Here is a 15,931-nt window from a genome sequence, read left to right as displayed (position 1 = left end):
AACCCTCTCTGGGCCGCAGGAACACCAGTACAGAAGATTAACTGCCACAACCCCTGATAGACGCCTGAGACAGACACGGTGAGGGCGGACTTCATCGATTGCCATGCTCTAATAAACACATGTGGTGGTCTGGCTGACTGGCAGAGTGTAAAGATAGACTTGGGAAATAAATAAAGAAATGCATGAGAGATTTTCTCTCAGACTTGTTACCCTTTGAGTCAGTAAGAATCATCAATTATTGACAGCACACACTGAGAGAGAGGAGCAAGACAGCAGGAGTGTGGAGGAGGGGTAGAAATGGGGAATTGTGTGTGTGTGTGTGTGTGTGTGTGTGTGTGTGTGTGTGTGTAGAGGGTGGAGAGTACATTATAGTTGGATATGTGTACAAAGGTTTAATCTATTAGACGCGAATACATGTATAATATTAACTGGTAGTTCAGTGCTTTAACTCTAAAACAGATAAAGATAAAAGTCCGCCGGGAATATATACAAAAGACACACTGCAATAAAGGGGAGTTTCATATATTTTCTGGACTTTTTGAATTACCCCTACCGCATTTCCTTCCAATAACAAGCTATCCTCTCAAAACCGATACCATTAGACCATTAGACCACAAACAACGTCGATCATGCATACCCCTCTTATCAATTGGCTAATTACTGGCTGTAAACAGAGATTTGAATTCAAAATAATTTTCATTTTAAATGTCTAAACACGACCTTCACGCAACTAGTAAGAGATTAGCTGCTTGAAACGTCACTCACGTATTCTCTGATCTCATTGGCCGAATCACTAAAGAGTGCAACTCGTCCACACCCACAACAAAGCTTTGCATGGAAGCGCGGAAGTGTGACCGAACGCTGTCATTAATTTTGTAGCTAGCACGGTCACTAACAATGCATAGCTAGTTATCATTAAAGCTAGTTTTTAGCTAGTCTGATGCAGAGGAGTGCAAGCAAGTCTTTCTTGAAAGTAGCTAAGTTGGGTTTTTTTTTGCGGCAAGGAGATCGGTCAGACGTTAGCATCAACGTAGCTAGCTTAAGATCGCTAATTAGCCAGCTAGTACTGACCACAAAACTACTACGATAGTTACCGTAGGCTGGTTGCTTGCAGTACAACTTCTAATACACATTAGGTTGTGTAATTTTGCGCGATTCAATGTAGCTAACTGTTTTAGACGAATATCTGGCGATCAGCTGGTTATATCATAGCTGTAGCTATCCTCTCGTCTCGACATGTGTGAACTGCTTTACACTAACAATACTCTAGAACTTGACATTGACTGCTAAATAGCCAACAACTACCTGCGCCGTGACTACTAAAAAAAGAGCTATTAGCGGTAAAGCAGTTAGCATTTAAGGATAATTTTTCAACTTCAAAACCTCGTTCAACATCCATTCTGTTGTCAAGTCAAACTACTTCAAGGTAAGAAGACCGATTGACGGCTACAAGCGGTTGTCTGACCATTTAATGCATTAAATAATCAGGGAATGATTTTCACACATTTTTTACTAAGTACTTTGTCACAGAGGACAATGTTGGGAGGCATGCAGGAACGGGATAAGAAGGCGCTTCGGAAGCGCTCCGTTATTCTCAGTAAAGAGATGGTGGTGGACGAGTTGCTCGTTCAGTCACTGACAGCAGACGAGATCCTAACTGACAGCATGGCAGAGAGTATCTTGGTATGTTTCAAAATCATGTTTCCTTGATCCAGGCAAATATCACGATTCTTCCGTGTGACGAAGAATGCTCTTCATTGCGTCACATTGTTTCTTAACGGCCTTTCTTCTATGTATGCTAGGTGGAGAAAACATCTCAGAAGCGAAGCTATCATCTGCTGTCTCTCCTGCCTAAACGAGGACCGCGTGCCTTCAGCAGCTTCTGCTCTGCTCTGAAGGACACTGAACAGCATCACTTGTCTGCCCTTCTCACCGAGTTCTCAGAGAGCGACAGCAGGGAGGCTGACTCGAAGGTAATGCTCCACTGAACCCCCCTGGCCCCACTGACCACACCACACAGTCATGCTATCCTACAGCAGCCCTTCCAGCGCCTTCCTCAGGCTGCGCTTGGCTCTTCCAGGGCCCCCAGGCAGAGATAGAGACAGTGACAAGCAGCGAGACACAGCAAGAGAGCCAGTGTTGCCTGGTCACGCAAACCCCAGAGAGGCTGAGAGACACTGAGAGAGATGTGGACAGTGAGAGAGAGGTGAGCACCTCACCCGACCCTGCTGCTGCTTCCAGACACTGTCCACAGACCCTCTCACTTCTGACTCTGTGTGCTGTGCAGGTACAGAGCTCTCAGGCGCTAGAGCGACACAGAGAGGAGGACTGTGAGGTGGGCAGTGTTGGAACCACCCCAGCGCAAGCCTTCCACTGCGACAGCCCTGAGTGTTCAGAGAGAGAGACACTCGCAGACAGTGAGGAGAGAGAGACACTCGCAGACAGTGAGGAGAGAGAGACACTCGCAGACAGTGAGGAGAGAGAGACACTCGCAGACAGTGAGGAGAGAGAGACACTCGCGGACAGTGAGGAGAGAGAGACACTCGCAGACAGTGAGGAGAGGGGCAGGAAGGGACAGGGGAGAAAGAGAGGGAGAAGAGAGGAGGAGAGGGAGGTGAGTCACATGTCACACCCAGCTTTAGATCAGGCTTTACAGGTACACAGACACACAGACGAGATGCAGAGCGTCTAGTTCTGCTTTTTGTTAATGTTCTGTTCACGCCTCATGGACACATCCACAACAAGTGGTTCTTGAGTTTAGTACCAGTCAACAGTTTGGACAAACTTTTGACTGGTACTGTACATCCAAACCTTATTGGTCAGTTATTATGCTACAAGTCATGCATTGTTTACGGTTCACTTTGCATTTGGGCCAAATTGAGTTTCCTCAGATAGGGTTTAGTAATAATGTCTTTTCTTCATGTTTTTCCCCCATCAGAGGTTGCTGGATTCTCCCTTCCCACTTTCTACTCAGGAAGGAGGGTTCGCAGCCAAACGAGCAAGGACACATGGTATGTAGAGCTGCAATCTGGGTTACATTCACCATCGCACTAGTCTGGTTCATAATATTTGTCAGTCTCCATGACGATGTGGGAAGCAGTTAGGACGAGGGAGTGTCTGTGGTCGTCCAATGGGAGGAGAGAAATGGGATTGGATTCACACGTTCTATGTGTTGTTTTGTGAATGCACTTCAAGACATCTTGAAGAAGGATTGCAGTTTGTGTTAAGTTAATGTTATCGGAGTTAAGTAAAGTGTTAAACTGTTCTGTTTATCTAACCTTATCAGCGTGGGAAGTGAGCTAGCAGCTGCTGTGGTGCAGTTAGCCACCTTCAGACACACCCTGGTGACTCATTCACAAGTGTTTTCACACAACCTGCTAACAATAAACAATGGACATTGCATCAAAGGCTAAAACGTTGCTAAGATATGTAGGGAACTTGAACGAGGCCCAGGGCTTCTACCTGTTCTGGAAATGTTTTCAGACGTTCTCACAGGGCATAGAGTTATGAACATCATGTCGTGTATAACATAGGTGTGACAGTCTCTCGCTGTGTGTAACAGCGTCTCACTGTGTGTAACAGCGTCTCACTGTGTGTAACAGCCTCTCACTGTGTGTAACAGCCTCTCACTGTGTGTAACAGCGTCTCACTGTGTGTAACAGCGTCTCGCTGTGTGTAACAGTCTCTCACTGTGTGTAACAGTCTCTCACTGTGTGTAACAGCCTCTCACTGTGTGTAACAGCGTCTCACTGTGTGTAACAGCGTCTCACTGTGTGTAACAGCGTCTCACTGTGTGTAACAGCCTCTCACTGTGTGCAACAGCCTCTCACTGTGTGTAACAGCCTCTCACTGTGTGTAACAGCGTCTCACTGTGTGTAACAGTCTCTCACTGTGTGTAACAGTCTCTCGCTGTGTGTAACAGCCTCTCGCTGTGTGTAACAGTCTCTCACTGTGTGTAACAGTCTCTCACTGTGTGTAACAGTCTCTCACTGTGTGTAACAGTCTCTCACTGTGTGTAACAGCGTCTCGCTGTGTGTAACAGTCTCTCACTGTGTGTAACAGTCTCTCACTGTGTGTAACAGCCTCTCACTGTGTGCAACAGCCTCTCACTGTGTGTAACAGCCTCTCACTGTGTGTAACAGCGTCTCACTGTGTGTAACAGTCTCTCGCTGTGTGTAACAGCCTCTCACTGTGTGTAACAGCGTCTCACTGTGTGTAACAGTCTCTCACTGTGTGTAACAGCCTCTCACTGTGTGTAACAGTCTCTCACTGTGTGTAACAGTCTCTCACTGTGTGTAACAGTCTCTCACTGTGTGCAACAGCCTCTCACTGTGTGTAACAGTCTCTCACTGTGTGTAACAGTCTCTCACTGTGTGTAACAGTCTCTCACTGTGTGTAACAGCCTCTCACTGTGTGTAACAGTCTCTCACTGTGTGTAACAGTCTCTCACTGTGTGTAACAGTCTCTCACTGTGTGTAACAGTCTCTCACTGTGTGTAACAGCCTCTCACTGTGTGTAACAGCGTCTCACTGTGTGTAACAGCGTCTCACTGTGTGTAACAGCGTCTCACTGTGTGTAACAGCCTCTCGCTGTGTGTAACAGTCTCTCACTGTGTGTAACAGTCTCTCACTGTGTGTAACAGTCTCTCACTGTGTGTAACAGTCTCTCACTGTGTGTAACAGCCTCTCACTGTGTGTAACAGCCTCTCACTTTGTGTAACAGCGTCTCTCTGTGTGTAACAGCGTCTCACTGTGTGTAACAGCGTCTCACTGTGTGTAACAGCGTCTCTCTGTGTGTTCGCAGAGTCTGTGGAGATGTGTCTGGATGCAGACAGCCCCATCACCACCCCGGTCCTCCCCTGCACTCCAGACTTCTACCTCTCTCACTACCAGCAGGTACAGAACCTCTTTTTACCCATGACCATCTGCCTGTGTTACCTGATGTCAGGGACAGTGATCTCCGCGCCACACGACACACAGTCCGAACATCACACAGTCACACCCCCTTCTGCTAGGCTTGTTTCGACTGCCTTGGCAGCACCAGATGGTGCAGCTAGGCTCCGGCCCAGCAGTAGGTGATTGGTTTGTTTGTAGAAGCTGATTACAGCGTCCCCACAAAGATACATCCACCTCTCTCCCGAGGGTGGAGCGTGCCTTCCCCTACTGCTCCTCTGTGTGTGTGCGCGACAGGCAGTGTGTGTGTGTGTGTGTGTGTGCGCGACAGGCAGTGTGTGTGTGTGTGTGTGTGCGCGACAGGCAGTGTGTGTGTGTGTGTGTGTGTGTGTGCGCGACAGGCAGTGTGTGTGTGTGTGTGTGTGTGTGTGTGCGCGACAGGCAGTGTGTGTGTGACTTCCCCCCCTCCCCACATGCTGAGTGTGCTGTAAAACCACTCCCTCGTTAGAACTGACTCACCGCTGGGGCTGCGCTGCAGGGGACTGAAGAACGCCACGACAAAAGACGACGCAAACTAGCAAAAGTGTGAGCAGATGCCTGTCATGGTAACCACTGTCTCCCCTCCTCCCCCCACCCTTTGAATCTTTCACCGCCTCCTCCCTGTTCTTCTCCCTCCACCCTGCGGTCCCTTGTGCAGGCCTACCCCATGGTGTCCTCTAGTCGGGGGCTGGCCCTGGTCATCAGTAACACGGTGTTCGAGGCCTCCGCCCCGGACCTGGACACCCGCAAGGGGGGCGAGGTGGACGAGGAGGTGCTGCGGAAGGTGTTCACTGAGCTGGAGTACCAGGTCACGGTCCAGAGAGACCTGACCGCTCAGGTAAGGTGCACGCACACACACACACCAGCATGTTCACCTTACCTGGATTATGGTATTAGGATCCATAGGAAGTGACACAAAGCTGTGAATCTGTGACACTGATTTTTCTCCCTCCCGCCCCCTCCATGTCTCTCTCTCCCCATATCTCTCTCTCCCCATGTCTCTCTCCCCATGTCTCTCTCTCCCCATATCTCTCTCTCCCCATGTCTCTCTCTCCCCATGTCTCTCTCCCCATGTCTCTCTCTCCCCATGTCTCTCTCTCCCCATGTCTCTCTCCCCATGTCTCTCTCTCCCCATGTCTCTCTCTCCCCATGCCTGTCTCTCTCTCCCTCTGTGTCTGTAGGACATGAAGCTGTGCATCGAGGCGTTTGGCCGGCAGCAGGACCATGGGAACATGGACAGCAGTGTTCTGTGTCTGCTGTCTCACGGCGTGGAGGGAGCGGTGTACGGCACAGACGGAGAGCTGCTGCCGGTCAGAGAGAGAGAGAGAGAGAGAGAGAGAGAGAGAGAGAGAGTGTGTGAGAGAGAGAGAGAGAGAGCGAGAGAGAGAGTGTGTGAGAGAGAGCGAGAGAGAGAGTGTGTGTGTGTGTGTGTGTGTGTGTGAGAGAGAGAGAGAGAGAGAGAGAGTGTGTGAGAGAGAGCGAGAAAGAGAGAGCGACAGAGTGTGTGTGAGAGTATGTGAGAGAGTGTGTGTGTTTTGAAGTTGTCAGATAAGAAAATCACCATGTTCAGTTAAGAGTGCTATTCAAATATCTGTCTCTCTCTCTCGGTCTCTCTCTCTTTGTCTCTCTCTCTCTGTCTCTCTCAGTTGGACTGGGTGTTTGAGGCCTTTGATAACGCCCACTGCCCTCTGCTACAGAACAAGCCCAAGATGTTCTTCATCCAGGCATGTAGAGGAGGTGAGCGGCCAAAACTCTTCTGCCTTGTTTCTCTTCCATCTCTCTTTCCCCATTTGTCTTTAGTTCAGCTCTCTCTCTCTCTTCTCCTGTCCTCCTCAACCTCTCTTTTCCTCTATCCCCTCTCTCTTCCTATCCCTTTTTAGTAATGATCTCTTTCTCCTGCTGTCCTCCTCCCCTCACCCCCCCCCCCCCCCCTCTCTCTGTCTCTCGCTCTCTGTCTCTCTCTCTCGTCAGAGGAGATGGACTGTGGCGTGGAGCAGTTGGACGGGCCGGGCCGGACCTCGTCCCCTGGCTGTGAACAGAGGGACGCGGGGAGGGAGGGAGAGGGGGATGGAGACGGCAGGCGGAGGGAGGAGAGGGGGAGGCTGAGGGTCAAACTGCCCCAGCGCTCCGACATGATCTGCGGCTACGCCTCCCTCAAAGGTGAGAGAGAGAGAGAGAGAGAGAGTGTGGGGGTGAGAGAACGAGAGAGTGTGAGAGTGAGTACTGAAATGTGTGGTTTTCCCCCCTACAGGCACGGCTGCTATGAGGAACACCAAGAGAGGCTCTTGGTTCATCCAGGAACTCAACACAGCACTTCGACTCCGGGCCAGAGACACACACCTCTCTGACATCATGGTGCAGGTACACACACACACACTTACACACACAGTGGTCACTGACCTCTGTGGAAGGCAGGATGGACCCTGTGTTTGAAGCTCTCGGACACTGACGTATCCCTACTCTTCCAGTGTGGATTGTAATGTGTGTGTGGTTGTATTCCTCCCTGCGTCCTGGCTGCGTGCTTCAGGTGAACGGGCGCATCAAGGAGAGAGAGGGCTACGCCCCCGGAACACCCCACCATCGCTGCAAAGAGATGTCCGAGTTTACCAGCTCCCTCTGCAAAGACCTCTACCTGTTCCCCAAGTACCACCCACATTACTGACACACGCACACATTCCACTCGTACTACTGCCAAACACACTCGCACATTCCAACCCTTCTCAGACACACACACATTCCCACACAGAGGGTTTGTTCATTCATATTTGCTGTGCAAACGGAGACACACACACACACTCCATCTCCCCCTGCACAAACCCCAAAACACACACACACACACACTCCATCTGCCCCTACACAAACCCCAAAACACCAGCTCTTGGAAATAAGAACAAGATTTTGTTGTTCGACATGTCCTTGGTAATGGACATGGAGGTAATCAGCATGCAACATATACAGCCTCAGTTCCTTTCAGCAATCTTACTCACATTTGTATCAATGCCAGTTATGGAATTATAATTCTGTGAAATGTTCTTTTTGATCATCGGAAGCTCTATTTGAGTGTCACCTTTTATTTCTTACCAAACTTCTTTGAAAGGTTTATACATGCATCTATTTTTATCTTTTTTTTAATTGTACTTTATTTTTGTTATCTTACCTTTTGGAATGCCTATTTTACATGAATTCTAAAGGCAATTCTCTGTTTTTGTATATTTAAAAAAAAAGAATGTTTTATTGTCAAATGCTAAGAAAGAACACTGCAGCATTCGCTTGTCTTACCTGCCTTTCACAGCCAGGGGGCAGTGTGGGGGTAGTGTGTCGTGTGATTTGTTAATGCAGCTGTAGAGAAAAACAGACTTGAGCACCTCGTCTCCTAGACAACCCTCGGACGACCGCTGCCACAGGATAGGCTGTCTCGGCTGTCAGCTGCGACAGGATAGTTTAGCCGACCAATGGGAGAGAACCACTTGTTCCAAGGCTGATGGGGCCACTTCATCAGAACGTGTTTTGGCGTTAGAACTCTTCTGTCCTTCACGGTCAGAACCGGTTACCTCCGGTGTTGGGGGACAACTCCCCCCCCCCTCCTCCTCCCAGGGGGTGTCGCCTGGTGCATGTGGTGCGAGTGCAGGGGTCACCAACCTATAAACTATGACCTTTACACCAACTCGACACCTAATATTACTCCCCCTGTGTTGACCCCTCCCTGATCCGCAGAGAGCCTTCAGTCTGCGTGACTGGAAGCTCTTCACCTGGCTAGATTTACAAGGCTTTGCCGGCCGCATAGCAAAATGTAATACAGTACATACATTGATGTCAAAAGCTATTTTGTTCCATGTCTTCCTATAGTATAAAAAAATGCTTTTATATGCAAGTCTCAGTCGGGACCTGTGCCATAGAGAACGAGGAGTAACCCGAGATGTTTATGTACAGTGAACGGTGGTTGGTGTGCAGAAGTATCACCTCGCAAGTGTACAAGCAATATTGACGTTTCTCTGAAGCCTTCAGACAAGCAAGTGTTCGTACAACAGTGTTGTAGACAAGAGTGGATACTATTGGAGCAGTATTGATTGACGTGTCATCCATCCAATCACAGCAAGAGAAAGGCGTGGTTGTTGTTCACGAATCTCGATAGACGTTTCCCTTATGCACATGTGTGAGGTCAGCCTTCCTTCATCAGACCTCAGCCCTCTTCATTAAAAGGAACAATGCACAACTGATCAGAGATCAGCTCTGCCGAGGGGGTCGTCTTTACTGCCAAGCTGTGAGGTGGGGAGGGACCTAAACGTGTTGTCAATAACAAAGACTGCCAAAATGTTCAACACAATAAATGTTTTGTTTTTTTTACTGAAATTGAATGTGTTGTATCATTTTTATGTATTTTTTTAATTATTGAGAGGTAGAGACAGTGTCTCTGTGAAAGTATTACATTTACATTGAGTCAACGCACTTTTCCAGAGTGACTTACAGTAAGTACAGTGACATTCCCCCCTGAGACAAGTAGGGTGAAGTGCCTTGCTCAAGGACACAACGTCACTTTGGCACAGCCAGGAATCGAACTGGCGACCTTCAGATTATTAGCCCGATTCCCTCACCGCTCAGCCACCTGACTCCACACATAGTGTACCCATGTATACTACACATGATATACTTGACTACATCTTGGTTCTTGTTGCTGTGTGTGTGTGTCTGTGTACGCCCTGTACACCCCAGCTCTCTCAGTGCGCTGGTATAGTATATCTGGGATTCCGCTAGCCTCAGGGCTATCCAAGCCACGACAGGACCCCTTGCAGACAGGCCACCAACTCTGATAACGTTCTCCGTGTGTTACATCAAGCCCAAGCCAGCTGTCCATAATCGTTCTACTCACACACGCTCTCTCTCTACACACACACACACACACACACACACACACACACTCTCCCCGTCGCTTGGAGTGACACATTTCTCGCTGGCCTGCCATGAGAGATTAGGCTGTTATGCGGTGGTGTGTGAACCGCAAAGCAGGGCAGGGTTAAAGGGATTGTCCCAGACTGGCTCTGGGTGGTTAGCGTGTTGCCGTCTGTCTTATCAGAGGGACACCAGGGGAGGGGCCTCCTGCAAGTCCACGCTAAGATCCTTCGTACGGCAGGAATATCCTGTCGACCCAGGGGGCACACCGACAGTCTGAAGCCCTCTAATGTGGAGCTTTGACTGAGTGTTTTATTAGGAGGTAATGGGAATCCAGAGGAGTGAGGAGGTGTGGGTGCGAGGATCCTCCCCCCCCCCCCCTGTCTTTAGACTCACTCGGCCTCCTCTCGTGATCCCCGGAGAGGCCGTTAGAGGCCACGGCCTCGGCGTCCGCACCTGCAGATGGGAGAGAGGCTGGATGGGACTCAGCAGCACAGAGAGTGACGAGCTCACCCCCCCGTCCCCCCCCCGTCCCCTCCCAGAGGGGCTTCCACGAGAGCCTGGGCATGTTGGGAGCCTCTTTACCCCGTGAAGGGTGAGATGTTTGGACAGGACTGATGCCTGGGGGCATGTGAGAGGGTTTTGGTGGGGACAGAGTTGCGTCATTGGCCGATGAGGTGAGACTTGTCAGGCTGGTGTCATGTGCACCTCCCTCCTCACGTTGCAGGGGCTACCCTGTGGGGGGCGGGGGGGGGGGTCCGGGGGGCGGCACCTGCCCCCCGTTGCACATTCACCCCTGTCTACACAAGAACACCCCATCCCCAAAAACACGAGTGAATCGTCCCGCTACATCTCCCGGGTGCTGCTAAGGGCAACGGGGTCTGTGTGTGTGTGTTTGTGTGTCATTAGCGTGAGCCCCGGCGTGTGTGTGTGATTGGGGCGGGGGGGGGGGGGTCTGTGTGTTATGAGGTGTCTGCAGTTCTAATAAAGGAAAGAGCAGAGACCGTCGCGGCCTCATCATATCGCTGTACTGGAGTCTCCGTCCGGCCGGCCGTCCAGAACCGTCTGACTGTCCGACTGGGTCATCTGGAGTAGACCATTTCTAAAGACGCTTCTGTCTCCGTGCCCTAAACCGCTTTTCTTTAGAAGTTTTATTTTATTTTTTGATGTGTGTTTTTGCTTTGGTGTGTGTGTTTGCTTTGAAAGAGCAGATGTGTGTGTGAGAGTGTGTAGCGCGGTGTTGCTTGCCCGGGTTGAAATGCTGAAGCGTCCAACGGGGTTATTTTTGGGTCAGTGACAGCGAGTCGATGGCTGCAGATGCGTCGCAAAGGAAGGCTCTGAGATACCAGCAGACCCTGGTAGGTCTCTATATATCACTCCGCCTGCCTGCCTGCCTGCCTGCCTGCCCGTCTATAAGGCTTCTCCTTCCAAACACGCCTCTCTTTTTCACGTCTCTCGTTCTTCTGAACCCCTTTTCGTTTCTATCTTTCACATCTCGTCAGTCCGTTTGTGTGGTCTGTGGTTGGTCACTCCCTCTCCGTCTTTCCACGATTGTGTTTGTCTGTTCATCTCTCATGAACGTGTCTCATATGAACACATCCCTCCTGTTCTCATCTAGCTACCTCTCCGTGTCCTACCTTCCCGTACCTCGTGTTCTGCTGTGCCTCGGGGGATTGTTGTCTGATTCGACGATAACGGTGTTTAAGGACTTCTTGGAAGTCTGTGGTATTGTTGCTCATGGGAGCCGGCCTTGTAGTGGTGGCCAACAGCGTGTTCTCAGAGGGACGCTCCCCTGACCGTCACACGTACGGGCGCCTCTTCATCCTCCCTCTTCATCCTCCCTCTTCATCCTCCCTCTTCATCCTCCCTCTCTGCTGGTCAGTTCACGATCATCTTTGCGACCCTCCGGTTGTCCTGATTCATCGGTGACTCCTCTTCCTGTGAGTCCAGGTTTCCCAGATAGAGGTCTTGTAAAGCAACTGCTGTTTTCATGTATGTAGGTCCTGAACTCTGGAAACCTGAGTACCAAGGTTCCATGTATTTATACAACATCAGCCCTCTCACGAGGAAGTCATGGGTCACTCGATCTCCTTATGGTAAACCAACTGCATTTATATTGCGCTTTTCTACCTCAGCGGCACTCAAAGCGCTTGAAATGTTTTGCCTCTGCGACGTGGCAGAGCGGCCATGTTCAGTACTCTGAGCATGCTCAGTGAACATCAGGAGCAGCTCGTGGTTCAGAGTCTGGCCCTTCAACACATGGCCAGGAAGAGTCAGGGCTCGAACCACCAACCTTGCGATTCGTGTTTGACCCCCCTGAACCACAGCCTCCCTCAATCTGCTCAAACACCTGGGATTTCATGATGTCATCGTGTATTTCCCCATCCACCTGTTTAGCTGTCGATCTAGAATGAGATGCTGTTGATCTTCCATAGATTGTAATAAAGTTGGATACTGCATGTTGCACGGTGATGAGGGAGGGAGGGAGGGAGGGAGGGAGGGAGGGAGGGAGGGAGGGAGGGAGGGAGGGAGGGAGGGAGGGAGGGAGGGAGGGAGGGAGGGAGGGAGGGAGGGAGGGAGGGAGGGAGGGAGGGAGGGAGGGAGGGAGGGAGGGAGGGAGGGAGGGAGGGAGGGAGGGAGGGAGGGAGGGAGGGAGGGGCAAGAGTAGTCTGAGTGTTGGCGCAGTGTGTGAGTGAGAAAGTGTGGAGGGGAGGTGAGATAGTGTCAATAGCGCCCTTCTTCCACTCCCTCCCTCCGTCTCTGGGAGGAGATGGATGCATGCCCAAGGCGAATCCCTAACCCCAGCCCGCGCTCCATGGAGCGGAGGTCAGATAAAAATAAGAAAATCTCAATTAGTCATACTATTTACAGACTTAATGTTTCTCCTCTGGAGTTACTCAGACATACATCTATCACACAGGTATGATAGCTATGATGGACTCTGTGTGAGTGAGTGTTTGTGGGTGGGTGTGTGTGTGTGTGTGTGGGCAGACTACACAGTGAAATTATCACTCACAAAAGGCTAGGGAGGGAGTGTGGAGAGCTGTTAATATCTGAGCGCTGACGTTACTCTGATTATTTATTAATCAGGACCACAACACAACGAGTAGGATTTCACTAAGTAACATGTCTGGGTTCGCAGGCCAAAGCCTTTCAGATGAATTGGTGTGGCCGTGCTCTTGTGACTAGCAACTGTAGCCACAAGGATGTTGTGTGTCACTCCCAGGTCACACAACAGTGGTTGGCCTCTGACCTGAAGGAGACAGAAGTGACCCCTAAGGATGTGCAGACCCGCTAAAACCTCGTGACGATGTAGTGTGCGTGTGCACTTGTGAGTCTGTGTGAGACTTGTGGTTTTGGACGTAAAAAAGCCTTCAGGTAAAACTGGACTGCATCTGTCTCTCATGCTCCATGTTAATGGAACACATCTTTACATTGAGATAATGGAAAGGAATGTTTTTTTGGTCCAACGTTCCACAGTAGAATGCGAGATGTGTTCCATGGATAAGGATAGGATAGATACAGAGATAAACAAAGAGAAAATGGGATGGCGGTGTTGTTGCAGTGGGCCGAATTGTGTCAGTGATCATTGGGTCTCACTGGTGCTAAATTTAACCCCGAGTAAGGTTGCACCAAAGGGGGGGAGGGAGGGGGAAAGGGACTGTGGTAGTGAGAGGGGAAATTTGAGGGTCGGGAGAGGGGGGTGAAATAAAAGGGCAGAGGAAGGGTAGGAGACGGAGGTGAGGTTGTTTTGAGAGAGGGAGAGACAATCTCTGTTGTTCTGGAGTGTGCTTTCACTATGAACACACATGTCATGTAAGGGCTGTGTTGGAACATGGATGATTCAGTGAAACATGGAAGTGTAATGCCAGTTAGAGCCTTGGTCGTTTACATTTAGTCATTTAGCAGACGCTCTTATCCAGAGCGACTTACAGTAAGTACAGGGACATTCCCCCCCGAGGCAAGTGGGGTGAAGTGCCTTGCCCAAGGACACAACGTCATTCGGCACGGCAGGGAATCAATCCTGCAACCTTCTGATTACTAGCCCGACTCCCTCACCGCTCAGCCATCTGACTCCTTACCACTTGTAATTACGGTCAAATACTTTGGTGCACCAAACCTTCCTGACCAAGCACCTGTTCATATCCATGCTACACAAGCAGTGCTGTGAATTTACAGTCACAACAAAGTGAATGCCTTGAACACTGAACACACAGGAGTAGGGCTTGTCATGGCACCACTTCCTGGTATTAAATCACAGTCTCACATTCATACCATACAAACAGTCTGCCTGCCCTTGAACGGCTGGTTCAGTCAGGATGAATGGTCCTGGACTGGCTGCCTGGAGTTTCCTGGCTGACTGACTGGCTGACTGACTGACTGGCTGACTGGCTGACTAGCAGGCTCATGGAATCCACCCTGCAGAATTAAAAGCTGCTGACAAGTTATTGTCAAGCCAAGTGTCTGTATTAACCTCTGGCCCTTCCTCCTGGTGTGTGTGTGAGTGTGTGTGTGTGGACAGACGTATGTACCTGTGTATGTGTGTGGTTGCATGTGTGTGTGTGTGTGTGCCTGTAGAGAGAGCACACTGTCTAACCCTCCCCTTGGGCAGGGCAGGGAGCCCAGGTACAGTCTGACATCCTAAATGACAGGAAGAAACAGATCGGAGAAAAGGAGGAGTATCATAAAGGAAAGAGAAGAAGTGGACTGGGCCTCAGAGGAGGAATGATGAGGGAACGCATCAACACTTTTGAGACAGTGTTGAATGTAGACCAGATTCTGGTAAGGTAATCTTGATACGCTTGTCTACGCTTGTCGATTGTATCTCTCTCTTGATCAACATAGGATTGATTGATTGACCCATTTGGAAGAATGCATGTCACCTCACTGTTTATAGGCATGCATTATCTCTTGGATTTCTGCGGTTGGAGCCATGAATTGTTTCATTCATTTTGGTCATTTAATATGTGTACATTTTTCATATGAGGATTCCCACTTGTGTCAGTCTTTGGTGAAAGAGACAGCATAGCGATGTACTGTATAGTTTATTTGGATTCTCTATCTCTCACCTGTAAAGGGTGCGAGAGTGTTTACTTTCTGACAAGATAAATGAATTGTTTGCCTTCGGTGTATGAGAAAGCAGCTTGAATGTGTGTGTGTGTGTGTGTGTGTGTGTCCTAATCTCTTTCTGTCCATCAATGATTGGGTCAAATTTGATCATTAACCTTCTGTCCTGTACAATGCCATATTGTTTGGGCTGACTGTACACCTTCAAACACACACACACACACACACACACAAACAGACACACCTTCACTTTCATACACCACACAATTCTTTGCTGTTGCATGTTTAGGGTTAGGGTCACTCACACACTTACACACACACACACGCACACACACTTACACACAGGAGTTGGGCACCCTGCACAAGGTTGCTCATACACATTCATGTTCACAACAGGAATTTGACGTTTCTTTTTAATTAACTCTCAAAGTCACCATGCCCTTCCCTCTCTGTATCTGTTAGCAGCTATCACTCTATCCGAGTCTCTCTCTCTGAGAGCTCATTAGATCCACATTCGGCTGGCTGGTCTAGGCCCCCTGACATCGCTCCGCTCCGTATCCCAACAGTATTAAAATAACGTGTCCTAACCAGTTCCCCTTTCAGTAAAACTACCCCTCCCCTCACCAGCACAAACCAAGTCAAGTGCATGTCATGGTAGTCAAGGCCTCTGGGCAGCGAGTGGGTACCTGGACAGTGGAGGACTTTGTAAGGGGTCATCATGTGACACTGAGGGACTCTCAGGCTGACGGATGGAGCACATCTCCACCTGACAAATTACCCTTTCTGGCTCCCACGCTGTCACCCTCCCTTATTCCCACCGTCTCTTCCTCTGCCCATCCCCCCCTCGCCTAATCGTCGCATCTGTTGATGCGCAGGTTCTTTCTTCTTTTATGTTCGTGCCTGTCGGGTTTGTCTGTCGCCTGTCCCCCATGTTGCTGTTAGTCTTGTGGTCCTAACACTGGGGCTGGAGTTGCAGACACACTGAAGATCTTGGGATTGTCGAGGAGAATGGACAAGCAGGTAGTGTGACCTGAGGCTGAATGTCT

At 49.8% G+C, this 15,931-nt stretch overlaps 2 protein-coding genes across 4 annotated transcripts in view; both read left to right on the top strand.

The window, feature by feature from the left end:
- The first annotated feature begins 822 nt into the window (after window positions 1-822).
- On the top strand, window positions 823-9,281 carry casp2 (caspase 2, apoptosis-related cysteine peptidase). 3 transcript variants are annotated; one of them, XM_084668798.1, is made up of 13 exons: window positions 823-1,426; window positions 1,531-1,683; window positions 1,803-1,973; window positions 2,081-2,206; window positions 2,288-2,614; window positions 2,939-3,011; window positions 4,804-4,895; window positions 5,590-5,769; window positions 6,113-6,241; window positions 6,578-6,668; window positions 6,903-7,091; window positions 7,183-7,292; window positions 7,459-9,281. In XM_084668798.1, exons 2-13 carry the CDS (start codon window positions 1,537-1,539, stop codon window positions 7,591-7,593), a joined length of 1,770 nt encoding a protein of 589 aa, XP_084524924.1. In that variant the 5' UTR covers window positions 823-1,426; window positions 1,531-1,536; the 3' UTR covers window positions 7,594-9,281. The 3 variants fall into 3 exon arrangements, with proteins under 3 accessions (XP_084524924.1, XP_084524925.1, XP_084524926.1); XM_084668799.1 differs by having other exon boundaries at window positions 1,518-1,683; XM_084668800.1 differs by lacking the exons at window positions 2,081-2,206; window positions 2,288-2,614.
- A 1,527-nt stretch (window positions 9,282-10,808) lies between these two features.
- The window catches only part of clcn1b (chloride channel, voltage-sensitive 1b), an 18,662-nt gene continuing 13,539 nt past the window's right edge, over window positions 10,809-15,931 (top strand). Inside the window, exon 1 of the mRNA XM_084668796.1 lies at window positions 10,809-11,176. Within this exon, the coding sequence (XP_084524922.1) occupies window positions 11,126-11,176 (51 nt within the window). The 5' untranslated portion in view covers window positions 10,809-11,125. The remainder of the gene's footprint in view (window positions 11,177-15,931) is intronic.

The sequence above is a fragment of the Hypomesus nipponensis genome, chromosome 2 (assembly GCF_054491055.1).
Source record: "Hypomesus nipponensis isolate SF chromosome 2, ASM5449105v1, whole genome shotgun sequence".
In the NCBI taxonomy this organism is placed as follows: Eukaryota; Metazoa; Chordata; class Actinopteri; order Osmeriformes; family Osmeridae; genus Hypomesus; species Hypomesus nipponensis.
Note: the sequence above shows the minus strand (reverse complement) of the source record. Positions and strands in the feature narration are given on the sequence as shown.

Bases quoted from the DNA above. Each gene is read 5' to 3' on its own strand.
- casp2 (XM_084668798.1), top strand. From the start codon at position 1,537: ATGTTGGGAGGCATGCAGGAACGGGATAAGAAGGCGCTTCGGAAGCGC. The intron at 2,207-2,287 runs GTGAGCACCTCA...TGTGCTGTGCAG, and splicing joins ATGTGGACAGTGAGAGAGAG to GTACAGAGCTCTCAGGCGCT. The intron at 6,242-6,577 runs GTCAGAGAGAGA...TGTCTCTCTCAG, and splicing joins CAGACGGAGAGCTGCTGCCG to TTGGACTGGGTGTTTGAGGC.